This window comes from Euleptes europaea, chromosome 18, assembly GCF_029931775.1.
Source record: "Euleptes europaea isolate rEulEur1 chromosome 18, rEulEur1.hap1, whole genome shotgun sequence".
Lineage (NCBI taxonomy): Eukaryota > Metazoa > Chordata > Lepidosauria > Squamata > Sphaerodactylidae > Euleptes > Euleptes europaea.
In genome coordinates, this window is record NC_079329.1 from 41,426,083 (window position 1) to 41,447,291 (window position 21,209).

At 49.3% G+C, this 21,209-nt stretch overlaps 1 protein-coding gene across 1 annotated transcript in view; it reads left to right on the forward strand.

Moving 5' to 3' along the window:
- Positions 1-21,209, forward strand: part of ACE (angiotensin I converting enzyme) — a 93,322-nt gene that overhangs the window by 25,706 nt on the left and 46,407 nt on the right. The window contains exons 6-12 of the mRNA XM_056863639.1: positions 325-422; positions 1,204-1,376; positions 5,149-5,372; positions 6,231-6,375; positions 7,117-7,215; positions 7,643-7,765; positions 8,182-8,393. Of these exons, the coding sequence (XP_056719617.1) occupies positions 325-422; positions 1,204-1,376; positions 5,149-5,372; positions 6,231-6,375; positions 7,117-7,215; positions 7,643-7,765; positions 8,182-8,393 (1,074 nt within the window). The remainder of the gene's footprint in view (positions 1-324; positions 423-1,203; positions 1,377-5,148; positions 5,373-6,230; positions 6,376-7,116; positions 7,216-7,642; positions 7,766-8,181; positions 8,394-21,209) is intronic.

Genomic DNA, 21,209 nt, shown 5'->3' on the forward strand with positions numbered 1-21,209 from the left:
AAAGTGGTTCTTGTCGGTTATCTGGGCTGTGTGACTGTGGTCTTGGTATTTTCTTTCCTGACAGTGTCCTTCAGTGTTACTCCTCTGAAGATGCCGGCCACAGCTGCTGGCGAAACGTCAGGAAAGAAAATACCAAGACCACGGTTACACAGCCCGGATAACCTACAAGAACCAATGAACTCTGACCGTGAAAGCCTTCGACAATATTCTTACAAAGAGGGCTTGGCCAGAGGACTCTCCCTGGATGCTTCCGCTTCTTGCCACGATTCTCTGCGCTTATCTTTCATATTGAAGCTAAACTGTGCCGCTCTGTCCCCCTTGCAGGCAACATGTGGGCCCAGCAGTGGAACAACATTTACGATATGATGATTCCTTTCCCAAACAAGCCCAATCTCGACGTCACCGACACAATGAAACAGAAAGTAAGCCCTTCTCTATTGCCGTCCTCCTCCTTGTCGTGTCCCCCTCTTGCTTCAGCTGCAGCTCTTAGCCAGGCTGTGCTGACCGGGGAAAGAAACCGCCCCCCCTCCCAGTGATATGCTGAGCCGTTTTCTGCAGGAGGGTTGAGGGCATCAGAGGAATACTGATCCACCAGGCCGCCCTGTTCGGCTCAGTTAAGGACATGCATCTCATTAACTGAGCTCTGACTCACGAGAGGTTATGCTGAAATAAATGTTCTTAGTTTTGAAGGGGCTGCTGTACTCCTTTTTAAGTAAAGGCATGCAAATGAGCTACAGCTGCATCACAGCTCGACGGAAGAATGTGTAGCTTCAGTTTCTGTCTGCTGTGACATAATCCCCATGTGACATTTTCGTGCGCTGAGATCCCTGCTTTCATGCCATTTGCCTCATGGGGACAGGTGTGGCACGGTATGGTTTTGGTCCCAGTAAATGTGTTGGGGTTGGAAAAAATGCACTGTCAAGACAATCCCCATGATACAACACAGCTTCGTCTTCAAATACTACTGTGGACCAATGAGCTTGCACTTTTGACCAAGGGGGTCAGCCTTCATTCTCCCTCATGGGAGAGCTGAGTTGCCTTCGGCTCATTTCGGAAGCTTCCCCTCCCCCAACCCGTCTCTGAGGTCCACGGAGCAAACGGGCCCCTGTCTCTGTTGCAAGATTGTGGGAGGGGCTTGAGACTGGACTCCAGGAACAGTTGGTGCTGAGTAGTGACGCCTGTGAATCCCTGTGCCTTTCCTAGAACTGGAATGCAACACACATGTTCCGGGTGGCAGAGGAGTTCTTCACATCGCTTGGCCTGCTGGGAATGCCACCCGAATTCTGGGAGAGCTCGATGCTGGAGAAGCCAGCGGACGGGCGGGAAGTGGTGTGTCATGCATCAGCCTGGGATTTCTACAACCGCAAAGACTTCAGGTGCATACTGCGTTGGAAAGGGAACCGAGTGCCTTGCTGCACAATGTGATGTAGTGGTTAGGAGTGGTGGGGTCTAATCTGGAGAACCGGGTTCGATTCCCCACTCCTGCACATGAGCAGCGGACTCTAATCTGGTGAACCGGGTTTGTTTCCCCACTACTACTCCTGAAGCCAGCTGGGGGACCGTGGGCCAGTCACAGTCCTTCAAGAACTCTCTCGGCCCCACCTAACCCACAAGGTGCCTATAGTGGGGGGGAAGGAAAGGTGATTGTCAGCTGCTTTGAGACTCTTTAAAGGTAGAGAAAAATGGGGTATAAAAACCCACTCTTCTTCTCCCAAGGGATTTGTCCGGGTTTTTAACTGTCCCCAGGCTCAGAATTAAGACTGCATCCACACCAAGGGTTTTATCTGGATCGGCTTCCATTTGCAACAGGTTTTTTGAGCATCTACAAGATGTTTTCTTTTAATAATCCGCTTTCTGGATGTTTCCCCTTCTCGTTATGATCTTTACCAAAGCTGGTTTGTTATGACCTTTCTGCAAAGAATATAGTCCAAACATATTTGCATGATGTGTGGATGGGAAAGTCCCACCCACGTCAGTGGCATTTTCCTCAGCCCCCCCAGGTCACCATTTCTGCCTGTATTAAAAGGCTTTGGGGGCTTTTAAAAAACCAGTAATAACTAGCTATAGTGTTATAACATCATAATGGTAAATCATCATGATGTATCGGTTCCTCTGAATTCCCAATTTTTAAAATAAAAAGTATCTAGTGCTGTTTGTTATGGGGATGCACCTTTCTCCTTATATTTCCACAACAAAAAGGCTAGAGCAGGGGTCCCCAATGTGGTGCCCAAGGGCGCCATGGCATCTGCCAGCGCTTCCCCTGGTGGCCAGTGGGCTTTTCAGAAAGCGGGTGGGGCCATTGTGAGGCAGGGCTTCTTTATCAGCTCTTCTCATTCGAAGGAACAGGCAAGGGCTGATGGCTGCAGGGGGAGCTGCAGCCGCTGGAGGGTGGGGGAGGGCTGGGAAGCTCCGGGGGTCTCCTCGGTCACCCTGTGGTTCCAGCTCCTCTCCTCTCTCCATCCCTGATGCTTTCCTTCTTTTTAGCCTCCCTTCTCTTTCTTCCTTGGACTTTCCTTCTTCGTATTCCTCTTCCCTTTCTCTCTCCCTCCATTCCTCCCAGACATCCCTTCATTTCTTTTTATTCCCCTTCTTTTCTTTGAGAAACAAGCTTTTATCAATGTTGTCAAGGAAAAAAAGTTTTAAAAAACAGCCCCCGCCCCCGAAAGCTTTATTGATATAGGAAGCCTGAGAGAAATATGAACATGATTGCCACCAAGAATTGCCCGTCAGGGCAAAGACTCTTCTGACCTTGAGAGACTAACGGCATCTGGTTCTCCAGGTATGCTTCGTGGGCTCAAATGAGGCAGGGAGGGATAAAGTGAAGGAGCGGAGTCTGTGACCTGCCTGACCTCAGCCATGAGCTGCTTTTACAGAGCAGAGAGGGAGCTTTGTTCTAATCTTACAGTCCAGATTGGTGCAGGAGTGGAGATGTCCCACCCCCTCCTTCTCCAAGCTTGCTGTTCTCCTAGGGGTTGGAACATCCTTCCAATGAAATAGGCACAATTCTAGGCTTGACAGATCAATGGTTTGACTCTGAATAAGGCAGCTTCATGCATTCAGCATACAGTGAGGGAAAAAAGTATTTGATCCCCTGCTAAATTTGCCTTTGCCCTCTGATGAAGAAATGAGCAGTCCATAATTTTAATGGTAGGTTTATTGTAGCTGTGAGAGACAGAATTAACAACTGGAAAACCCCCAGAAACCCAGAAGACAAAAGTCAGAGATTGATGTGCATTATAATGAGTGAAATAAGTATTTGATCCCCTATCAACCAGCTGATTAGGGTTAGGGTTAGGGTTCTGCTGTCGACAGAAGCAATCAATCCATCATTCCAAACTAGTCACCATGACCAAGACCAAAGAGCTGTCCAAGGATGTCAGGGACAAGATTGTAGACCTGCACAAGGCTGGACTGGGCTACAAGACTATTGCCAAGCAGCTTGGTGAGAAGGTGACAACCCTAACCCTAACTGTCAACCTCCCTCGGTCTGGGGCTCCATGCAAGATATCATCTCGTGGAGTTGCAATGATCATGAGAACGGTGATGAAGCAGCCCAGACCTACACGGGGGGAACTTGTCAATGATCTCAGGGCAGCTGGGACCATAGTCACCATGAAAACAGTTGGTAACACACTACGCCGTGAAGGACTGAGATCTTGCAGAGCCCGCAAGGTCGCCTTGCTCAAGACAGCACATGTACAGGCCCGTCTGCAGTTTGCCAATGCACATCTGAATGACCCAGAGGAGAACTGGGTGAAAGTGTTGTGATCAGAGGAGACCAAAATCGAGCTCTTTGGCATCAACTCAACTTGCCATGTTTGGAGGAGGAGGGATGCTGCCTATGACTCAAGAACACCATCCCCACCGTCAAACATGAAGGGGGACATATTATGCTTTGGGGGTGTTTTTCTGCTAAGGGGACAGGACACCTTCACCGCTTCAATGGACGGGACCATATATCGTCAAATCTTGGGTGAGCACCTCCTTTCCTCAGCCAGGGCATTGAAAATGGGTCGAGGATGGGTATTCCAGCATGACAATGACCCAAAACACACGGCCAAGGCAACTCTCCAAGTCTTACTGACTTGGAGAGGATCTGTAAAGAGGAGTGGGACAAAATACCTCCTGAGATGTGTGCAAACCTGGTGGCCACCTACAAGAAACGTCTGACCTCTGTAATTGCCAACAGGGGTTTTGCTACCAAGTACTAAGTCATCTTTTGTAAAGGGATCAAATACTAATTTCACTCATTATAATGCACATCAATCTCTGACTTTTGTCTTCTGGGTTTCTGGGGGTTTTCCTGTTGTTATTCTGTCTCTCACAGCTACAATAGACCTACCATTAAAATTATGGACTGGTCATTTCTTTGTCAGAGGGCAAACGGGCAAATTTAGCAGGGGACAAATACTTTCCCCCTCATTGTAGTTGCCATGAGATACTTTTGCAAGAGGGAGGTATTGGTTTTGGCTTTGCCTCCTGGAGTAGCCGTTTGGAGAGAGGCCATGACTCAGTGGTATAGCGTCTGTTTGGCATGCAGAAGGTCCCAGGTTCAATCCCCAGCATCTTCAGTTAAGGTGATGGGAAAGACCTCTGCCTGAGACCCTGGAGAGCCGCTGCCGGTCTGAGTAAACTGTACTGACTTTGATGGACCAAGGGTCTGATTCAGTAGAAGGCAGCTTCATGTGTTCATGTTTTGGGTTTGGCTGAGCATGTTCCAGGTCCCTATAAAGCAATATTTATTTTCCAATTCTGAATATTGTGAGTTCAAATATACGTTGCACTTAATGAGAGATGTGGACTCTTGTGGCAAAATGGCCTTTGTGGGCTTTCTCTTTTTACCCTGAGTAGAATTTCCCCTGCTGGCCAAGGTCCCAAGTTACCAGACCTTATTGTGGAAATTGCAACTCAGGCTCTGCCTAGTACTGGTTTGTCAGCCAGCTCTTCCTTGTCTCCCCAGCAGCCCAACCATTGCCTCCCCTTCTTAGGTGTGACGCTTAAGCTAAGGGAGACTGGCCAGTTGGCCGAAACACGAGAGCTGCCACCGTGGAGCTGGGCCCAGAGTCCCTTTTTCAGCCGGCCAAGCTTGTCCACTGCCAGCTAACCCGCCAGCGCCGCTTAACTCCTCCCTCCATACTCTCCCTGTAGGATCAAGCAGTGCACCACGGTCACCATGGAGCAGCTCTTTACAGTCCACCATGAGATGGGGCACGTGGAGTACTATCTGCAGTACAAGGACCAGCCGCTCACTTTCCGCAGCGGTGCCAACCCTGGCTTCCATGAAGCCATTGGAGATGTCATGAGCTTGTCCGTCTCTACCCCCAGCCACCTGCAGAAAATCGGGCTGCTCAGCCAAGTCACGGAGGATGCAGGTATGGAGAAGTTGTGGTTGGCGGCCCAGACCGTGAGGGCCAGGGGAACAAGGTTAGCCAGTAGGGATAAACGGGAATGCTCAAGAATTGGTTTAGTAGAGAAAGCCTGTTGCTTCAAGGGGTAGAAAAGAGCAAGAGTCGAGCTTCAAAGTTCAGCTCACTCGAGCTGAAGGAAAAGAGAGGATCCTGGGCTAGACTCCAGCATTTGCCCCCATGCCTCAGTTAAGCTCCCTACATCAAACAGTGCATTGGGGGTAGCCCGGAAGATGAGTTCCACACATGGTCAGCTCTGGCTGCTGCTGCCCTTTGGGCTGGAAGGTGTGTTGGGTCAGAGGGGGATTGACGTTTCCTCAGGGTGCCATTCCTTGACATGAGTCACCCGTAGCCATGTGGCACCAGATCTGTGAGGGGGTTCAGGTTGGTGGCCTGTTGATCAGTTCTTCCTCTTCTGTTCCATGCCGATAGCCTTCCCCAAGCTGCTCATAGAATCATAGAGTTGGAAGGGACCACCAGGGTCATCTAGTCCAACCCCCAGCACAAGGCAGGAAATTCACAACCACCTCCCCCCCCACACCCACAGTGACCCCTACTGCATGCACAGAAGATGGCCAAGATGCCCTCCCTCTCATCATCTGCCTAAGGTCATAGAATCAGCATTGCTGACAGATGGCCATTTAGCCTCTGCTCAAAAACCTCCAGGGAAGGAGAGCTCTCCACCTCCCGAGGAAGCCTGTTCCACTGAGGAACTGCCCTGACTGTTAGAAAATTCTTCCTAATGTCTAGATGGAAACTCTTTTGACTTAATTTCAGCTAGCCAAGACCTTCTTGTCTAGCAGGCCTTCTCTCCCTTCCTTGCAGACAGCGATATCAACTACCTCCTGAAAATGGCCCTGGAGAAGATCGCCTTCCTTCCCTTTGGCTACCTGATAGATCAGTGGCGATGGAACGTCTTCAGTGGGCGCACCCCCCCCAGCCGTTACAACTCTGACTGGTGGTATCTCCGGTAAAAGTCTCCTTTGTAGCAAATGTGGGTCATGATGGGTGAGCCGGGGAAGCCTTTACAGCCAGAGTCAGCAGCTTTCAAGGGGTCGTTTGAATTCCTTTAGTGATCAAAGACGTTTGTGTTTGTGTGTGTGTGGGGGGGCAGGGTTATCACCAGGACTGAGGCATAGTGGGAGGGAGATTTCAGCCCTCCCTGGGGCCCTGTTTTCTGTACTGCCATTCCACCACCACCCCCATCCCCCAGAGCTGCTCTTCCTCTGAAGGGCGAAACATCCCTTTGTTTGGCTGTCTGTGTATTTTCCCTCATGGGGCAAATAATGGCTGAGGGGCTCAAGGAAAATGGCCCAGTGAAAGGGTTAAGGCTGCTTTCTGCCTTTTGTCTTCTTTTGTTTCATGGCTTGTTTTATTCACTGCCCTGTTTTGAATGATGTGTTTTTTTTAATGCCTGCATGGTTTAGTAGTATTGTTTTAGTATGACCTACCTCAAGCAGGTTTCTGAAGAGGCAGCATAAGCTTTCCTGAACAATTACACAAGTTAACCCCTTCCCCTGTGCATTGTGGACCTGATCCAGGTTGTCCTCCTCTGCCTGCTGGCTGTTTTATCATTTTTTTAAAAACGGCAGGAGCTTCTTCATCACCTGCAGTCTGGCCCTTTGACCAAAAATGGTGTCTGTGTACATTTCAGAGACTTATGCTAGCGCTGTTCGTTGCTTCTCCACTCAAATGGCTGACTTTTTTCCAGGACAAAATACCAGGGAATTTGTCCTCCTATTGCAAGGAATGAGACACATTTTGACCCTGGTGCCAAATACCACATCCCAGGCAACACTCCTTACATCAGGTACTGGGAGCTGCAGCTGCTGGGGGACCAGCTGCCGGGTGGGGGGGCATGCCATGGGTTGGGGGTCCTTGGGAGGTGGGGAGCGTGGCCGGAACACAGGAGGTTCTGGGGGGCAGATGTTAGATGCTGCGGGGACCCGTGTAGAGCAGTGGCTGCAGCCTTGCCCAGGCGGCTGGGAACTAGCTGAGAAAACACTCTGCGCCAGCCTCTGTCCAGCGGGACTCCTCGTCCAACCTCTGCTCTAACACCCACTGGGATTGTGCCAGCTGTGGGGATTTGGGTTCCAGCACTCATCACTGACGTCCTGCCTTCAGGACCGAATCGGATTCATTCTGGGGAAATGGCAGAGTTATTGAAAATCTTTTTTTTTTTTTTTGGCTAATGAATTGACAGGGCTCAGCAGGATTTTTGTTTTCTCTTGGGTTAGGTACTTTGTCAGTTTCATCCTGCAGTTCCAGTTCCATAAGGCCCTGTGCCAAGCTGCAAACCACACTGGCCCTCTCCACACCTGTGACATCTACCAGTCCAAAGAAGCTGGAAGGAAACTCAGGTAAGAGGGGGGAAAGAGGAGGAAGCAGAGTAGTAAGGGATGGTGAAGAGGGGCTGCCAGGATATCTGCATCCTGATCCCACAGTGGATGGAGATCTGAGCCTTCCGCCATGCCTGAGGATGCTCAGATCTTCCCCTGCCACTCTGCCAGTCCCCTCCCCCCTCCACCAAGGGCAGCGCCAGGCATGCCATAAAGAGAGGATTGCGAGGGAGATGCTTGCTCAACAAGCTGCTAATGGGCAGGCTGCACACGCCTCAGGCTGCTTCTGCAGATGCAATGCAAAAGAACGCAAAAACCCTCCGTGGAGGGGGGGAAGAGTCCACTGCTGCTGGCTGGCCCCGGGTGGGGGGGCTGGGGCAGCTGTGAGCCTCTGTGTCTATTTTATTGCCCCTTCCCCTTTATCTCTTTCCATGCAGCGAGGCATTGAGGGCTGGATCTTCCCAGCAGTGGCAGGATATTCTCCAGCAACTCACCGGTACAAATCAGATGGACGCAACAGCACTGCTAGAATACTTCAGCCCTGTGACTCAGTGGCTGAAGCAACAGAACAGTCGAATGAATGAAACACTGGGCTGGCCAGACTTTGAATGGCGTCCTCCCATCCCAGAGGGATACCCAGAAGGCATTGGTAAATCACGATAGGGGCAGCCCCATCTTAAGCCCCCAATAGCAGCAGCATGCTGCTGGGTGAACGTAGCCTGGGGAGCTCTTGCAGACGGGGGGGCTCCAGTCCCGACCTGCAGCAGCCAAGTTCCCTTGAGCCAGGGAAGGAAACGTGGCCCCTCCAGACAGAGTGGGCCTACACTTCCGTAGCCCGCTCAGTATTCTTTTTAATAAATTTTTTATTATTTTTCTATAGTGATCAAACAAAGTATTCAACAACTAATATAAGTAAACATCAAAGTATAGATTCTAATTAATAATTGTTGAAAATACATCCATATATAGATAATAAAAAATAAAATATAAAGACTTCCCCTACCCCTCCCTCAATCTTATCATTTATTTTTTATCTCCTTTGTTTAAGATTCTAATCCTAATATTATTACAAACATTTATAAACATTTACTATTTCATTTACCTATTTTGAAATAAAGAGAAAAGAAAGAAAAAATAAAAAACAGAAAGGAAAAAAGAACAGATATATAAAAATAGAAATAAAAATGGATTAGATAATATGTAACATTTTTAACCTCCTTTAGAAATGAATATTCTAATTTCTCCGTTTCTCTCACATATCAAATGACTGTCAATTATATTAATGTCATTAATTATTCTGTTTTTATCAAAGCCAAACCGTTTAATCAGACCTTTTTAGTTAAATCCCAAAAAACTAAGCCCTTTGACCCAGTCTCTTTATCTTAAATTTCCAACATCTTCCTCTCTTTCCCAGAAGCTTTAAACATTGAAGGGCATCCATGGAAGTTGTTAATGTAGTTCCCTCTGTGAAAACTGATGTAAGATAGTGAATCTGCAGCAGATTTTCTTCCATCCCCAAGGTGAAGAGAAAAATCCCGGTATTTCCAGCTGTTTGCCCTTTTAAGTTCTCCCAGTTAACTTTGAAAAGTTCATCAGGTAGTACATACAACCAAAAATCCAAGTCGCTTACATTCATCTCCATGGTTATCAGTCAGGTTGATTCGGTTTCTTCTTGCAGGTATATATCCTTCGCAAATCCTTCGTAGCTCTCCATCTCCTTTGCAGTGTTTAATTCTTCATTTAATGGTTTATCATTTGGGGAGCTTCCTTCTCTCATCTCAGATCTCATTGTCATAATCCAGACTTTAATGTCCTTAAGATCTCCCAGAATTTCATCCATTTTCCGAATAGCAAGTTCATAGGTGTTGTTTGTCAGAGAGAAAAGACAATCCATATATTTAATCTCACTTTCCATGGTTGCCACTTCTGGTGGTTAATTGAAGTTTCATTTGTAAAATCCAAACAGGAATATGTTGAGTTGTAGAATGATGTTGCGGGGGCTAGAGTAAAAAGTTGCACGACTGCCTCTTTCCTTTTGCCTAGGAACTGGGGAAGTATTTGCCAGTTACACAATGCCACACATCCGGTCTCAAATCCCATAATGTTCTCACGATGGCAGACGATAGCTGATACTTCCGGGTAAGACGTGACAAAGGAATTTGTTTACTCAGAAAAGCCTCCTCCCGGAAAAAAGGGGGGAATCTGCTCGTCCCTCCTCCTTGCACTTCAGGATTTCTGATTGGTGGCTATACCGTCATTCAAATAGTCCCGATTGTTGTGTCTATCCACCGATCAATTTGATTGAGATTCTGTTGGCTTATCGAATGTTTTTAAATGTAAAAGAGTCAACCAAATCTCAGATGGGAGGATTCAGATTCTATAGCTATTTTTTCCACTCCTTCAAAGCTTCCAATTCCAGGTAAAACAAAAGAGTTCTTGTTACTTACTTAGATTTTAGAAGAGTAGGTATTCTTACTTAAATATCGTTGCTTAGATGGTAATAGATAGGGGAGAGCTGAGCCTAAATTCCAAAGAAACGTTCACGGCAATGGTTCCCCCTCAGCCAGATGGGACCTCGTCCAGGATTCCAAGAGTCGCACGATGGCTCTCTCGGCAAAACTGGGGGTCAAACCGTACTTCGTGGGCAGCAGGAGAAATCCTGTTTCCCAATCCACTGTTTAGGATCGGGTAGGGGTGCAGGATTACACCCCAGATTTGAACGAATCTTGGTTCTCTTGAGAGCCCTCAAGAGACGTGGCACTCAGTTCAGCATCCCTAGCAGAAGTCTGTAGCCCGCTCAGTAGGGGCAGCCACAACAGAACAACCTGAGTGAGGGGTACCTATCCCAGGCAGGGTGGCACTCAGCCAGGAGCAAAAGCAAGGACAAATGCAGACACTGGGAATATTCATCTACACCTCCCACAGAGGCAATTCTGGCTGCCCACCCACCCGCCCGCCATCGCTCCCTAAGGGAAAAGCCGCTGTGTCGTAAATGAGAGGCAGGGGTTCAGTTCCCAGAAAGGGTGAGGCCCAGCTGCACTGCCGTCAACACCTGCCATATAGGGCAGGGCAGGGCAAGGAAGGCAGCAGAGAAAGTCATGGCACAACCTGGTTCGATTCCCACAAGGAGAAAGGCCTGAGACATTGTGGAGAGAGTCCTAAACTCTGCAGAGATTTTGCCCTATCAAACTGAAAAACATGGCATGGGACACTTGTACTGATTGGCTTCCTCACGTGCCCATTACTGTGGTCAGCAAGCTCCCCCATCTCCATCCTGTATTCAGGGCACTTTACTCCTCTCCCTCCCATTTGCTCCAGCAACCTTTGCTATCCATCTGTCTGCTCACCTTATGCTAGCTACATAGTTTATCAGACACCAGCGGTGATGTAGGGTAGGATTGCCAACATTCCTGGAGAAAAATGTCCTGTCCCTTTAACAGGGGGCATAACTTGTGGAAAGGGACAGCTGCAGCTTTCCACAGTTTGGAGGTAATATTAAGCTTCTGTTGAAGTGGCAGGACATTTTCTCTAGACCGCTGGAAACTGTACCTCTGCCCCTATGGGGTGGCTACCTGCAAAGAGTCAGGGACATCAGGAGGTATGAGTCATGGTCTGTAATAGCAGCCAATAGCCAGTGAGCCCATAAACTCTGCCCAGCATTCTCTCGTAGTCCCTCGTGGTTCCCTTGACTCATTTCAACCTGGTTTCAGATCTAGGTTTGGTACTGAGACAGTTTTAGTTGCCCTGGTGGATGGTCTTCACCTAAAGAGGGACAGGGGGCACTCTTCCATGTTGATATTCTGGACCTCTGGGCAGCCTTTGGCACAGTTGACCCCTCCATTCTTATCCACCAGCTTGAATTCAGAGTTGCTATTAAGGGCATCACTCTTTGGTGGCCTCACTCTTTTCTGTCTGGCCAGACACAGAGTCCCACCGGAGGTGCAGAATCAGCTGGATGGAATTTGTCTTGTGGAGGACCGCAGGGTCCTGTTCTCTCACCTGGGCTCTTTAATATTATATATGAGGGCACTGAATAAGATTGTCCAGAGCTTTGGGGTTGGGTTTCATCAATATGCAGATGACACCCAGCTCTGCATTTCATTCTTCAAGCCTCCAGATGTGTCCCATTTGGGTTCTGAACCAGTGCATTGGGGCTGTGGTCAGGAGGCTGAGGCAGGACAAGCTGAATCCAAACAAGGCAGAGGTAATGCCAGTTGGGAAGACTGATATCCCAGAGGAACTGAATCAACTTGCCCTAGATGAAATGATGTTGTTTTTTTTCAGAACGGGTTAAGAGCTTGGGGGTCGCCATGGACCCTGCCTTGATGTTGTCAGGCCTACTCGCTGAGTCCCAAATAGTTTCGTTTTCTCACAGACTTTCCTCCACAGATTGTTCAAGGACTGTTTTCCCTAAACTGCATTCCTGCTCCCTTTGAAGCTAGCTAGTGCCCGTGGGAGCTGGGATGCCTCTAGACTGTTTGAAGTAATCTCATGAGACTGTATTGCTGAACACTTTTTTCAATGTTCTTATATTATCAAGTGCATGCCATTTGCCCCCATTGCTGTCTTTGGACTTCTAAGCTCTGCTTGCCTGTGATACCGTTAAACCAACTCTTTTGGACTACTCAGTCTCCTGTTGTGGCTTTTGGTTGTCGTTGGGACAAGTGCTTACATTAAGACAGCAATGGAGGCAAATGGCATGCACTTGAACAGCACCGCTGTTTGTGCTCAGTGGCGTTCTCTAGCCGCGACGGTCCCCTGGACGTCTGACTTTGCGGATGCCAGCACCTGCCAAGACCTCCACACCCTTGACTGGTTGCTGGAAGATGCTCGATTGGCGGCAGAGGATTTACAATTGTTGACTAGCCTGTTGGCCGGACTAACTGCCAGTGAAACGCAGACTCTGACTGCGATCCCGACCTGTCCTGCCAGGTCTTCAGACATGGCGACCCCGGTCACACCAGCCCCCGAGCTCTGCCAAGCGGAGGCACAAGCGGTGGCCACACGGGTGGCTGCCCTTTTTCAGGGCCATACTGCGGCCACTATTTCGGTGGCTGAGCTCACAAAACTCCTGACCCCCAACTTCGGTGCTGATGCGGCGGCCTTGGCAGTACAGATTCAGCCGATGTTGGATCTAACAGATCCCGCTGAACTCCTATACACTTTGGAACAGGAGGCCCTTCCACTCGTTACCACGGCACTGACCTCCCGATTAGAAGCCGACCAGGCCCTGGCCGAGCGCAAAAGAGCGGAGGAGCAGGCATGAGCAGCGGCTGATGCCACGGCGAAAGCCCGCAGCTCCTGGCGGGGGTCCCGTTGCTCCTGGCGGAGGACCCATAGTTCCCGGCGGAGTGCCTGTTGCACCTGCCTTACCGGGCGCACCGGGGTTACCGAGAGCCCCAGTTCCTGGATACCCACTTGCACCCCCAATACCATGGAGGCAACCGAAGTTGAAGATTACTTATGACGGCTCAGTTGAAACTTTGCCCCGTTTTTTACATCATGTGGATACTTATATGAGGGAGCAAAGACAATTCTTCCCTACCGAAGATAGCCGCGTTCGTTTCATTGCCTCCCTGCTAACAGAAAAAGCGGCCGATTGGATGATTCTCCAGTTCGATACGCGATCCCCCTCCGTTCGCTCCCTCAACAGTTTCATGTTCGCCTTGAGAAGGCGCTTTGAGGATCCCTTCATGGGAGAGAGAGCCAAAGCGGAACTTTTGCAACTCAGGCAAGGCTCCTCTCCAGTTCGGGAATTCGCAGATGAATTCCAACGACTCACGAGTAAAGTAGTGGACTGGCCTGAAGCTACTCTTATGCACTACTTCCGAGAAGCTTTGCACCCGGACATTTTAAACTGGTCTTATATGCGAGGCGACCCTGATACCCTGGAGGATTGGATTCTACTGGCCGAAGAAGTAGAAAGTTGCCGACAGTTCGTTTCCCTGGTTCGAAATCGGGCCAAAGAGAGGGGAAGTCAAAAACCTCCCCCCAAACCTTCGATTCCCAACCCGCGGAGACCAACCCGACTCCCTCTGGATCGCGAGACCCGATTCCAGAGAGGAGCCTGTCTCGTTTCCGGTCTCGTTATGGGCCACTTTGCAGCGGCTTGCCCTCAACGTCCAGAGCCCACTCGATCGGGCGTACCGCCTCGAGCTCGAGGGCGACCTCAACGCAGAGGCACCGCTGCCACCCGCAGCGCAGCGCCGGGACAACCCACACCCTCTGCACTTCACATCGGGGAATCGTGTCTTGGATTACAAGTGCCCCAGTGGGGGACAGCTCTCCTTCTTCCGACGAAGATCATAAATGGAATTCCCCAGCTCTAAATCTGGAATCTCCTCTTGACCTGTCAAAAAACGGACACGGTCTTTGGTGAGTGGAGCGTCCCCACAGACCCCTGCGGAAACCCCTGCAAAACCCAAGGCTCCTGTCATGGTGAGTGAAGTCGAAAATACTGTGTATGTGGACGTAGTGTTACAACACTATAAAAAGGGCCCCCGGTTACATGTCAAAGCACTCATAGATTCCGGCTGCGGGTGCTCTTTAATCAATCAGGCCACGTTTGCAGCTCTACAGGTCGAATCCGAAAACCTACCGGCTCCCGTCCAATTCGCCCAAATGGACGGTAGCCACGTTAAAGGGGGGCCAGTCAACCGTCGCACACGGGGAGTGGCGATGGGCATCTGTTCCCATTGGGAGCAAATAGACCTTACCATTGCTCCAGTCCGTTACGAAGTCATTTTGGGAATTAACTGGCTCAAAGGGCACAGTTCTTTCATAGACTGGGAGGCTGACACTATCGCCTTTACCAACCCTAAGTGTGACCAACATCGACACGAGGTCGCGGTTGCTCCTCCACCCGCCCCAGCCTTAACCTCCGATACTCAACCGTCGACCCAATTACCCGAGGCATACCGAGACTTTGAGGATGTTTTTGATGTAAAAGAATGCGATGCATTACCCCCCACCCACCGTACTACGGACTGTGCAATCGAAGAGACTGCAAACTGACTAAAAGCAAGATTTACCCTATGAGTGTTTCCGAATGCACCGTGCTGCCAGACTTTTTAGACAAAATTCTTGCTCGGGGGTTCATTCGGCCGTCAACCGCTCCCAACTCAGCCCCTGCTTTCTTTGTCCGTGAAAAGACGGGTGACTTGCGCTTGTGCACTGACTTTCGAAAACTCAACGCAGTCACCCAAGCCAACGCCTACCCCATTCCGCTGATCTCGGACATCTTGGGACAACTAAGGGAGGGGCGCGTTTTCACCAAATTGGACTTGGTTGAAGCTTATTACCGAGTCCGGATTCGTGACGGGGATGAACCCCTCACAGCCTTTTCTAGCTGCTTCGGAATGTATGAATTTCTGGTGATTCCTTTTGGGTTAAAAGGGGCCCCGGGGGTCTTCATGCAGCTCATTAATGAGATCCTCCATGATTTATTATATCAGGGCGTGGTGGTTTATCTCGATGATATCCTTATTTACTCTAATTCCATGGATGAACATATTGTTCTGGTCAGAGAAGTGTTACTATGTCTCAGAAACAATCAGCTCTACGCTAAGTTGTCTAAGTGTGAGTTCCACCAAGAGCAATTAACCTTCTTGGGATACATAGTTTCACATCAGGGCCTCACCATGGACCCTGCTAAGATACAATCTGTACTTGATTGGGCTCCTCCCTCCACCCGCAAGCAGGTGCAGCAGTTTCTCGGCTTCACCAATTTTTACCGTGGTTTCATTCCCAACTTTGCTCAAGTGGCACTGCCACTCACCGATCTCCTTAAGACTAAGGGTAAAGGGGTCTCTGCCACGTTGCCCACCGCCAAGGTGCATTGGACAGATCAATGTCAAACTGCCTTTGCAACTCTCAAACAGCTTTTTACTTCTGAACCTGTCCTGCAACATCCCGATCCAAACCAAATGTTCATTGTGCAAGTAGATGCGTCTGACGTAGCTGGGGGGGGGGGGGGCTCTTTTGCAAAGAGGACCAGACGGTCTTCTTCGCCCCTGTGCTTATTTTTCAAAAAAAATTGCGCACTCTCAACTAAACTGGCCGATTTGGGAAAAGGAAGCTGCAGCCGTCCATCATGCCCTTACTACGTGGAGGCAGTTCCTGGAAGGTTCCAGGGCCCCCTTTGAAGTCTGGACCGATCACAAAAATCTAGAAGCCCTCATGGGGGCCCACAAACTGTCCGCAAAACAACAACGTTGGGCTGACTTCTTTGCTCAGTTCCGTTTTGTGCTCAAGCATGTGCCTGGAAAGCAAAACGTGCTCGCTGATGCTCTTTCCAGGCTTCCCCAGTATCCGGTGAAACTCGACCGTCCTACGGTCTCCTTATTCACCCCAGCTCAAAGGGGAGCTCTACCAGTTCTAGCTGTACAGACTCGGTCCCAAACTCTGCTCCAGTCCCAGCCCCAAGCAGCGGACAGAAAAGCATCTGTGAAGAAGAAACCAACTCCCTCATCTGACCCACCATCCCCCCCTCCATCCCATCGCCACTGCCAGCAGCTCCTGCTTCACCCCCCTCTACGGGGGGGGGGGGTGATCCTGTCCGGCTCCTTCCTGGACTCTCTCCATGCTCAGTGCCTAGCCAAACGCACTACTCAGGCACTGCCCTCGGGCCTGCTAGAACGGGGTGGTTGTTGGTACAAAGACTCAAAATTATACGTGCCTAAAACACTTCGGAAAGAGATCCTGCAAATGGCCCATGGAGCCAAAACGGCAGGTCACTTCGGATTCTTGAAAACCCTTCACTTGTTGCGCAGGCAATTTTGGTGGGCAGGCATGCGTACTGACGTGGATTCCTTCGTTCGCAGCTGCCCCATCTGTGCCACTGTCAAATGATCCCAAGGCAAACCCCCTGGACTGTTGCAACCACTAGAGGTGCCCACCAAGCCCTGGGAAATAATTGCTATGGATTTTATGACTGACCTCCCGCTCAGCGAAGGGAAAACTGTTCTGTGGGTTATTACTGACTTGTTTTCCAAGCAAGTACATCTAGTTCTGTGTGCGGGCATACCCTCGGCCCCAAAGTTAGCCCACCTCTTTATGTCACATGTTGTCCGTTTGCATTCCTTCCCGTGTAAGATAATAAGCGACCGCGGGGGGACCTACGTGGCTAAGTTTTGGAAAGCCTTTCTTAAGTTGGTGGGGGTGGAACAGGGCTTGTCTAGTGCCTTTCACCCCCAAACAGATGGGCAAACTGAACGTGTAAATGCTGTACTGGAATGTTATTTGCAGTGTTATGTCAACCATCACCAAGATGATTGGGTTGAACTTTTGCCTTTTGCTGAGTATGCCTACAATAATGCTGTGCACCAATCTACAGGTTTTAGTCCATTTTATGCTGTGTATGGTCAAGATTTCAGTCCTATTGGTCATGTTGATGTTGCGGGGGAGGAGGGAAGTGATGATGTAGCCTCTTGGGCTCGAGCTATCCATACCACCTGGCCCTGGCTGATAAAAAATTTAGAAAGGGCCAAACGCAAATATAAAGCTCAAGCAGATAAACATCGCTCTCCCAGCAAAGACTTCCAGATTGGTGACTTAGTGTACCTATCCACCAAGAATCTACGGTCCACCCGGCCGTGTGGTAAGCTCAGTGCCAAGTACGTGGGGCCGTATCCCATTGCTCGATTGATTAACCCAGTCACTGTGGAACTGACCCTCCCTAAAACCCTGAGGCGCATCCATCCTGTCTTCCATGTCAGCCTCCTCAAGCCTCATGTTGCCGCCTCAGATTGGCACCCGGAACCGCCTCCAGAACAGCCGGTGATGGTGGAGGGGGGGAGAAGCATTTTGAAGTGTCAAAGATCCTGGACTCTCGTATGCGTCATGGCTCTCTGCAATACCTGGTTCGCTGGAAACACTTCCCCCCTGCCTATGATGAATGGGTTCGTGCACGGGATGTCTCCGCTCTGCACCTAGTGCGCGCCTTCCACACTGCCTACCCCCATAAGCCATCTCCCTTTCAGAACGGGAGGGGGCCCTAAGGGGGGCAGAATGTCAGGCCTACTCGCTGAGTCCCAAATAGTTTCGTTTTCTCACAGACTTTCCTCCACAGATTGTTCAAGGACTGTTTTCCCTAAACTGCATTCCTGCTCCCTTTGAAGCTAGCTAGTGCCCGTGGGAGCTGGGATGCCTCTAGACTGTTTGAAGTAATCTCATGAGACTGTATTGCTGAACGCTTTTTTCAATGTTCTTATATTATCAAGTGCATGCCATTTGCCCCCATTGCTGTCTTTGGACTTCTAAGCTCTGCTTGCCTGTGATACCGTTAACCAACTCTTTTGGACTACTCAGTCTCCTGTTGTGGCTTTTGGTTGTCGTTGGAAAAGCAGGTTGGCACGGTGGCCAGGAGCTCATTCTGTCACTTGCATTTGATTTGCTAACTATCTCATTACCTAGACTCAGCTGACCTGGCCGTGGTGATCCATGCTTCCATAACTTCACGGTTGGATTACTGCAGCACACTACATGGGGCTGCCCTGGAAGGCAAACCAGAAACTACAACTAATCCAGAATAAGGCAATCAGTCTGTTGTCAGGGGCTAGCCACTGGGAACATATGTTGCCCATTTTGAAAAAGCTTCATTGGCTGCCAGTCTGTTTCTGAGCTCAATTCAGGGTTCTGGTTATGACCTTTAAATCCCTTCATGACCTGGGACCCACATGTTTGAAGGATCGCCTCCATCCATATGTCCCAGTGTGCCAACTACAGTTGCCAGGCAGCCAGCCATCTGTTGGCTGTCCCACCACCACTTAGGATGGCCATCTAGCATCGACCAGAGCCCAGGCCTTTTCCATTGTGGCTCCAGCTGTGTGGAAGGGGCTTTGTGCAGATGTGAGGTGGGTCCCCTCCTTGGAGATCCTCAGGAGCCACTGCCAGGCCTCCTTGTTTGCCAGGGCTTTTGAGGGGGGTTGAATGGGAGAGGGAGATTTAGGGTTTGCTATTTTATTTTTGGCTTTCACTGAAAATGTTTATAGCTCTTATTGTAAGCCACCTTGAGCCACAAGGATAGGGGTGGTATAAATGTTTTAATAACTAAAATAAACGCTGCGATGCACCTTTGGGGAGACACACAGTTGCCCTTGGGCCAAGACCAGCCCACACTCCGTGGATCGTTGCAGGGGAAGGGGGTCTGCGTTTCCTGATGGGGTGGCTCCAGGAGGCTTGATCCTGCGCAACGCACCGTGGGGTGTGTGTGGGGGTGGCAGTCACATCAGGCTGCCATTGTGCTTCCTGTGTCCTTCACTTGCAGCGGGGTGTGTGGCCCCAGCACGGTCCTGGGAGCTCCAGCATACCTGTGCCCTCTGGACTGGACACGCTGCTAACATGTGAGAACAGTTGTGAGAAGCCGAGCTGTGGTTAAGGTTGCACCTTGAGCCGCAGCCCATGAGGCCTGGGCCTGAACTCACAAAGACAAAGGATGCCCCCACCCCCCATAAATATGCCCTTGGAATACATTGCCCAGTACAATCCAGAGGGGTGTTTGCAAGCAGCAAACATTTATTATAAACTGAACATATTATAACAATAGTCAATATTTTATGCATCATCATAGAGATTCTAAATTTATTAACAATGTGTGAAAAACACACACAGATTATGGGTGTTCCCTTTGAACAGCTATCCATTGGCAGCATTAGCTTTAAAAGTAGGCTCCACCTTTAACACAGGTTTGTATCCTGATAATAACTTTCCATGAAAGACCCAGCTACATATCTAGCAGGATCGTTTTGTCGGGAACATGCAAGTGAATGCTTCTCATGTTTGGGAAGGGCTTCCTTTCTGGAGAAGGGCCATGCCTCGGTGGTAGAGCATCTGCTTGGCATGCAGAAGGCCCCAGTTTCAACCCTTTCCATCTCTAGTTTAAACAGTTGGTGACGTGAAAATAGGTGCTGTGAAAGACCTCCACCTGAGACCCTGGAGAACTGCTGCCAGTCAGAGTAGACAATATTGACCTTGATGGACTGATGGTCTGATTCAGTATAAGGCAGCTTCATGTGTTCATGTGTGTTCTGTATTGCACTGTGTGATTGGAGTGTCTGGAGATTTTGGGTGACTATTTCCCCCCAAAGTGTAATCGCATGGTCCTCTTGAAGGGCTACTGCAATGTATTTCCTGGTAGGTTTGATAAACTGTATTATGTTACAGTCTTCTTAAAGTACCATTACAATTTAATTTGGAAGTCCCGGCTGGTGTTGCTAATAGATACCTGATGAAAGATTGTTCAAAGTGGATTTTCTTGGAAGTCTCCAGGGGTTCCCAAAGTCTGTCTTTGCAGGTGTATTTGTGCATTGTTAAATAGTAAAGAGTGCGCTGCCTGGCACCTCAGTCCTCTGCCTTGGGGAGGGAGGAAGACTTAGGAAGCCAAGTGGTCTTTGAGAAGCACAGTGGGATGAGAGAGGACATATAAGCTGGAGAGAACGGCTCATGGGCCACCAGCTTGCTTGACCACAGGATGGCTCTGAGGAGACACGGGTTCAGGTGCCTTTTTGATCCTGTGGAGCATCCCTTTGAGGCCTTTTCAGTAATGCGCTCCTCCTCGTGTCAAGGTCAGTTTTTTCTTGGTTGGGCCCTCCAACAAATGGGGCCCATTTTTCCTGGGCTTTGAACCTTGAGGTAGTGGCATCCTGAGGGATGGAGTGGCGGCCGGCAGCATACACCGCTCCAGCGAGAATTCTTTGCTGCTGTGGGTTGGGCCGATACGCAGCCTGAAGGCTGACAGGATAAGGCTATCAACCACCCTGCTGATCTGCCTGGAGGTAGGAGGGAAAGGAAGGAACAGACTGTATCCATGGTCCTCAACGGGAGTGTAAAAATCTTGGGGTATACTCAGAACTTGGGGGGCAAGTTTTAGGCAGCGCATTCTTCCCATTTGCAGCAGTTACTGGCAGCCGGCAAAAGAAAGTAGCTTTATACTCCCCCGTCCTTCCTGAAGATAAAACCACAGATCTGAGCTTTCTCCTCCTGGCCTATAAAAAAGTGTCACCCAGCAAACGGGAACATCAAGGAGTCAGCGGACGGCCGTTGGGCTCCAGGGTCTTGGTGAATGTTGAATGCCCAGGATCTGTGTATCATATTCATATCTTATAAAAATGCCTGTATAAATAAATTGCCTTGGCTGGGGTGTTTTTTTATGTCCTAATTTTGTTTATTGTCATTTCGTATATAACAATACGTAGATCACATCTTGTTTTACCTAACAGTCAACTTTATATATTAAAATCTGCATACACACACTAATTTCTCAGCTCCTCTATATAACATAACATAATTATTTTCTGGTGTTCTCTTAATTTATTATCAGAGACATGCTGGCACATTACATAATTAAAAAGTTAATTTATGGAGAACCACTGTTTATGGTGTTTATGTGTCCTAAAATAGATAATCTGGGACCAGACCAAAGAGCAAGGTCAGATTTAATTTTAGTTATTACTGGATTAAAATTAAT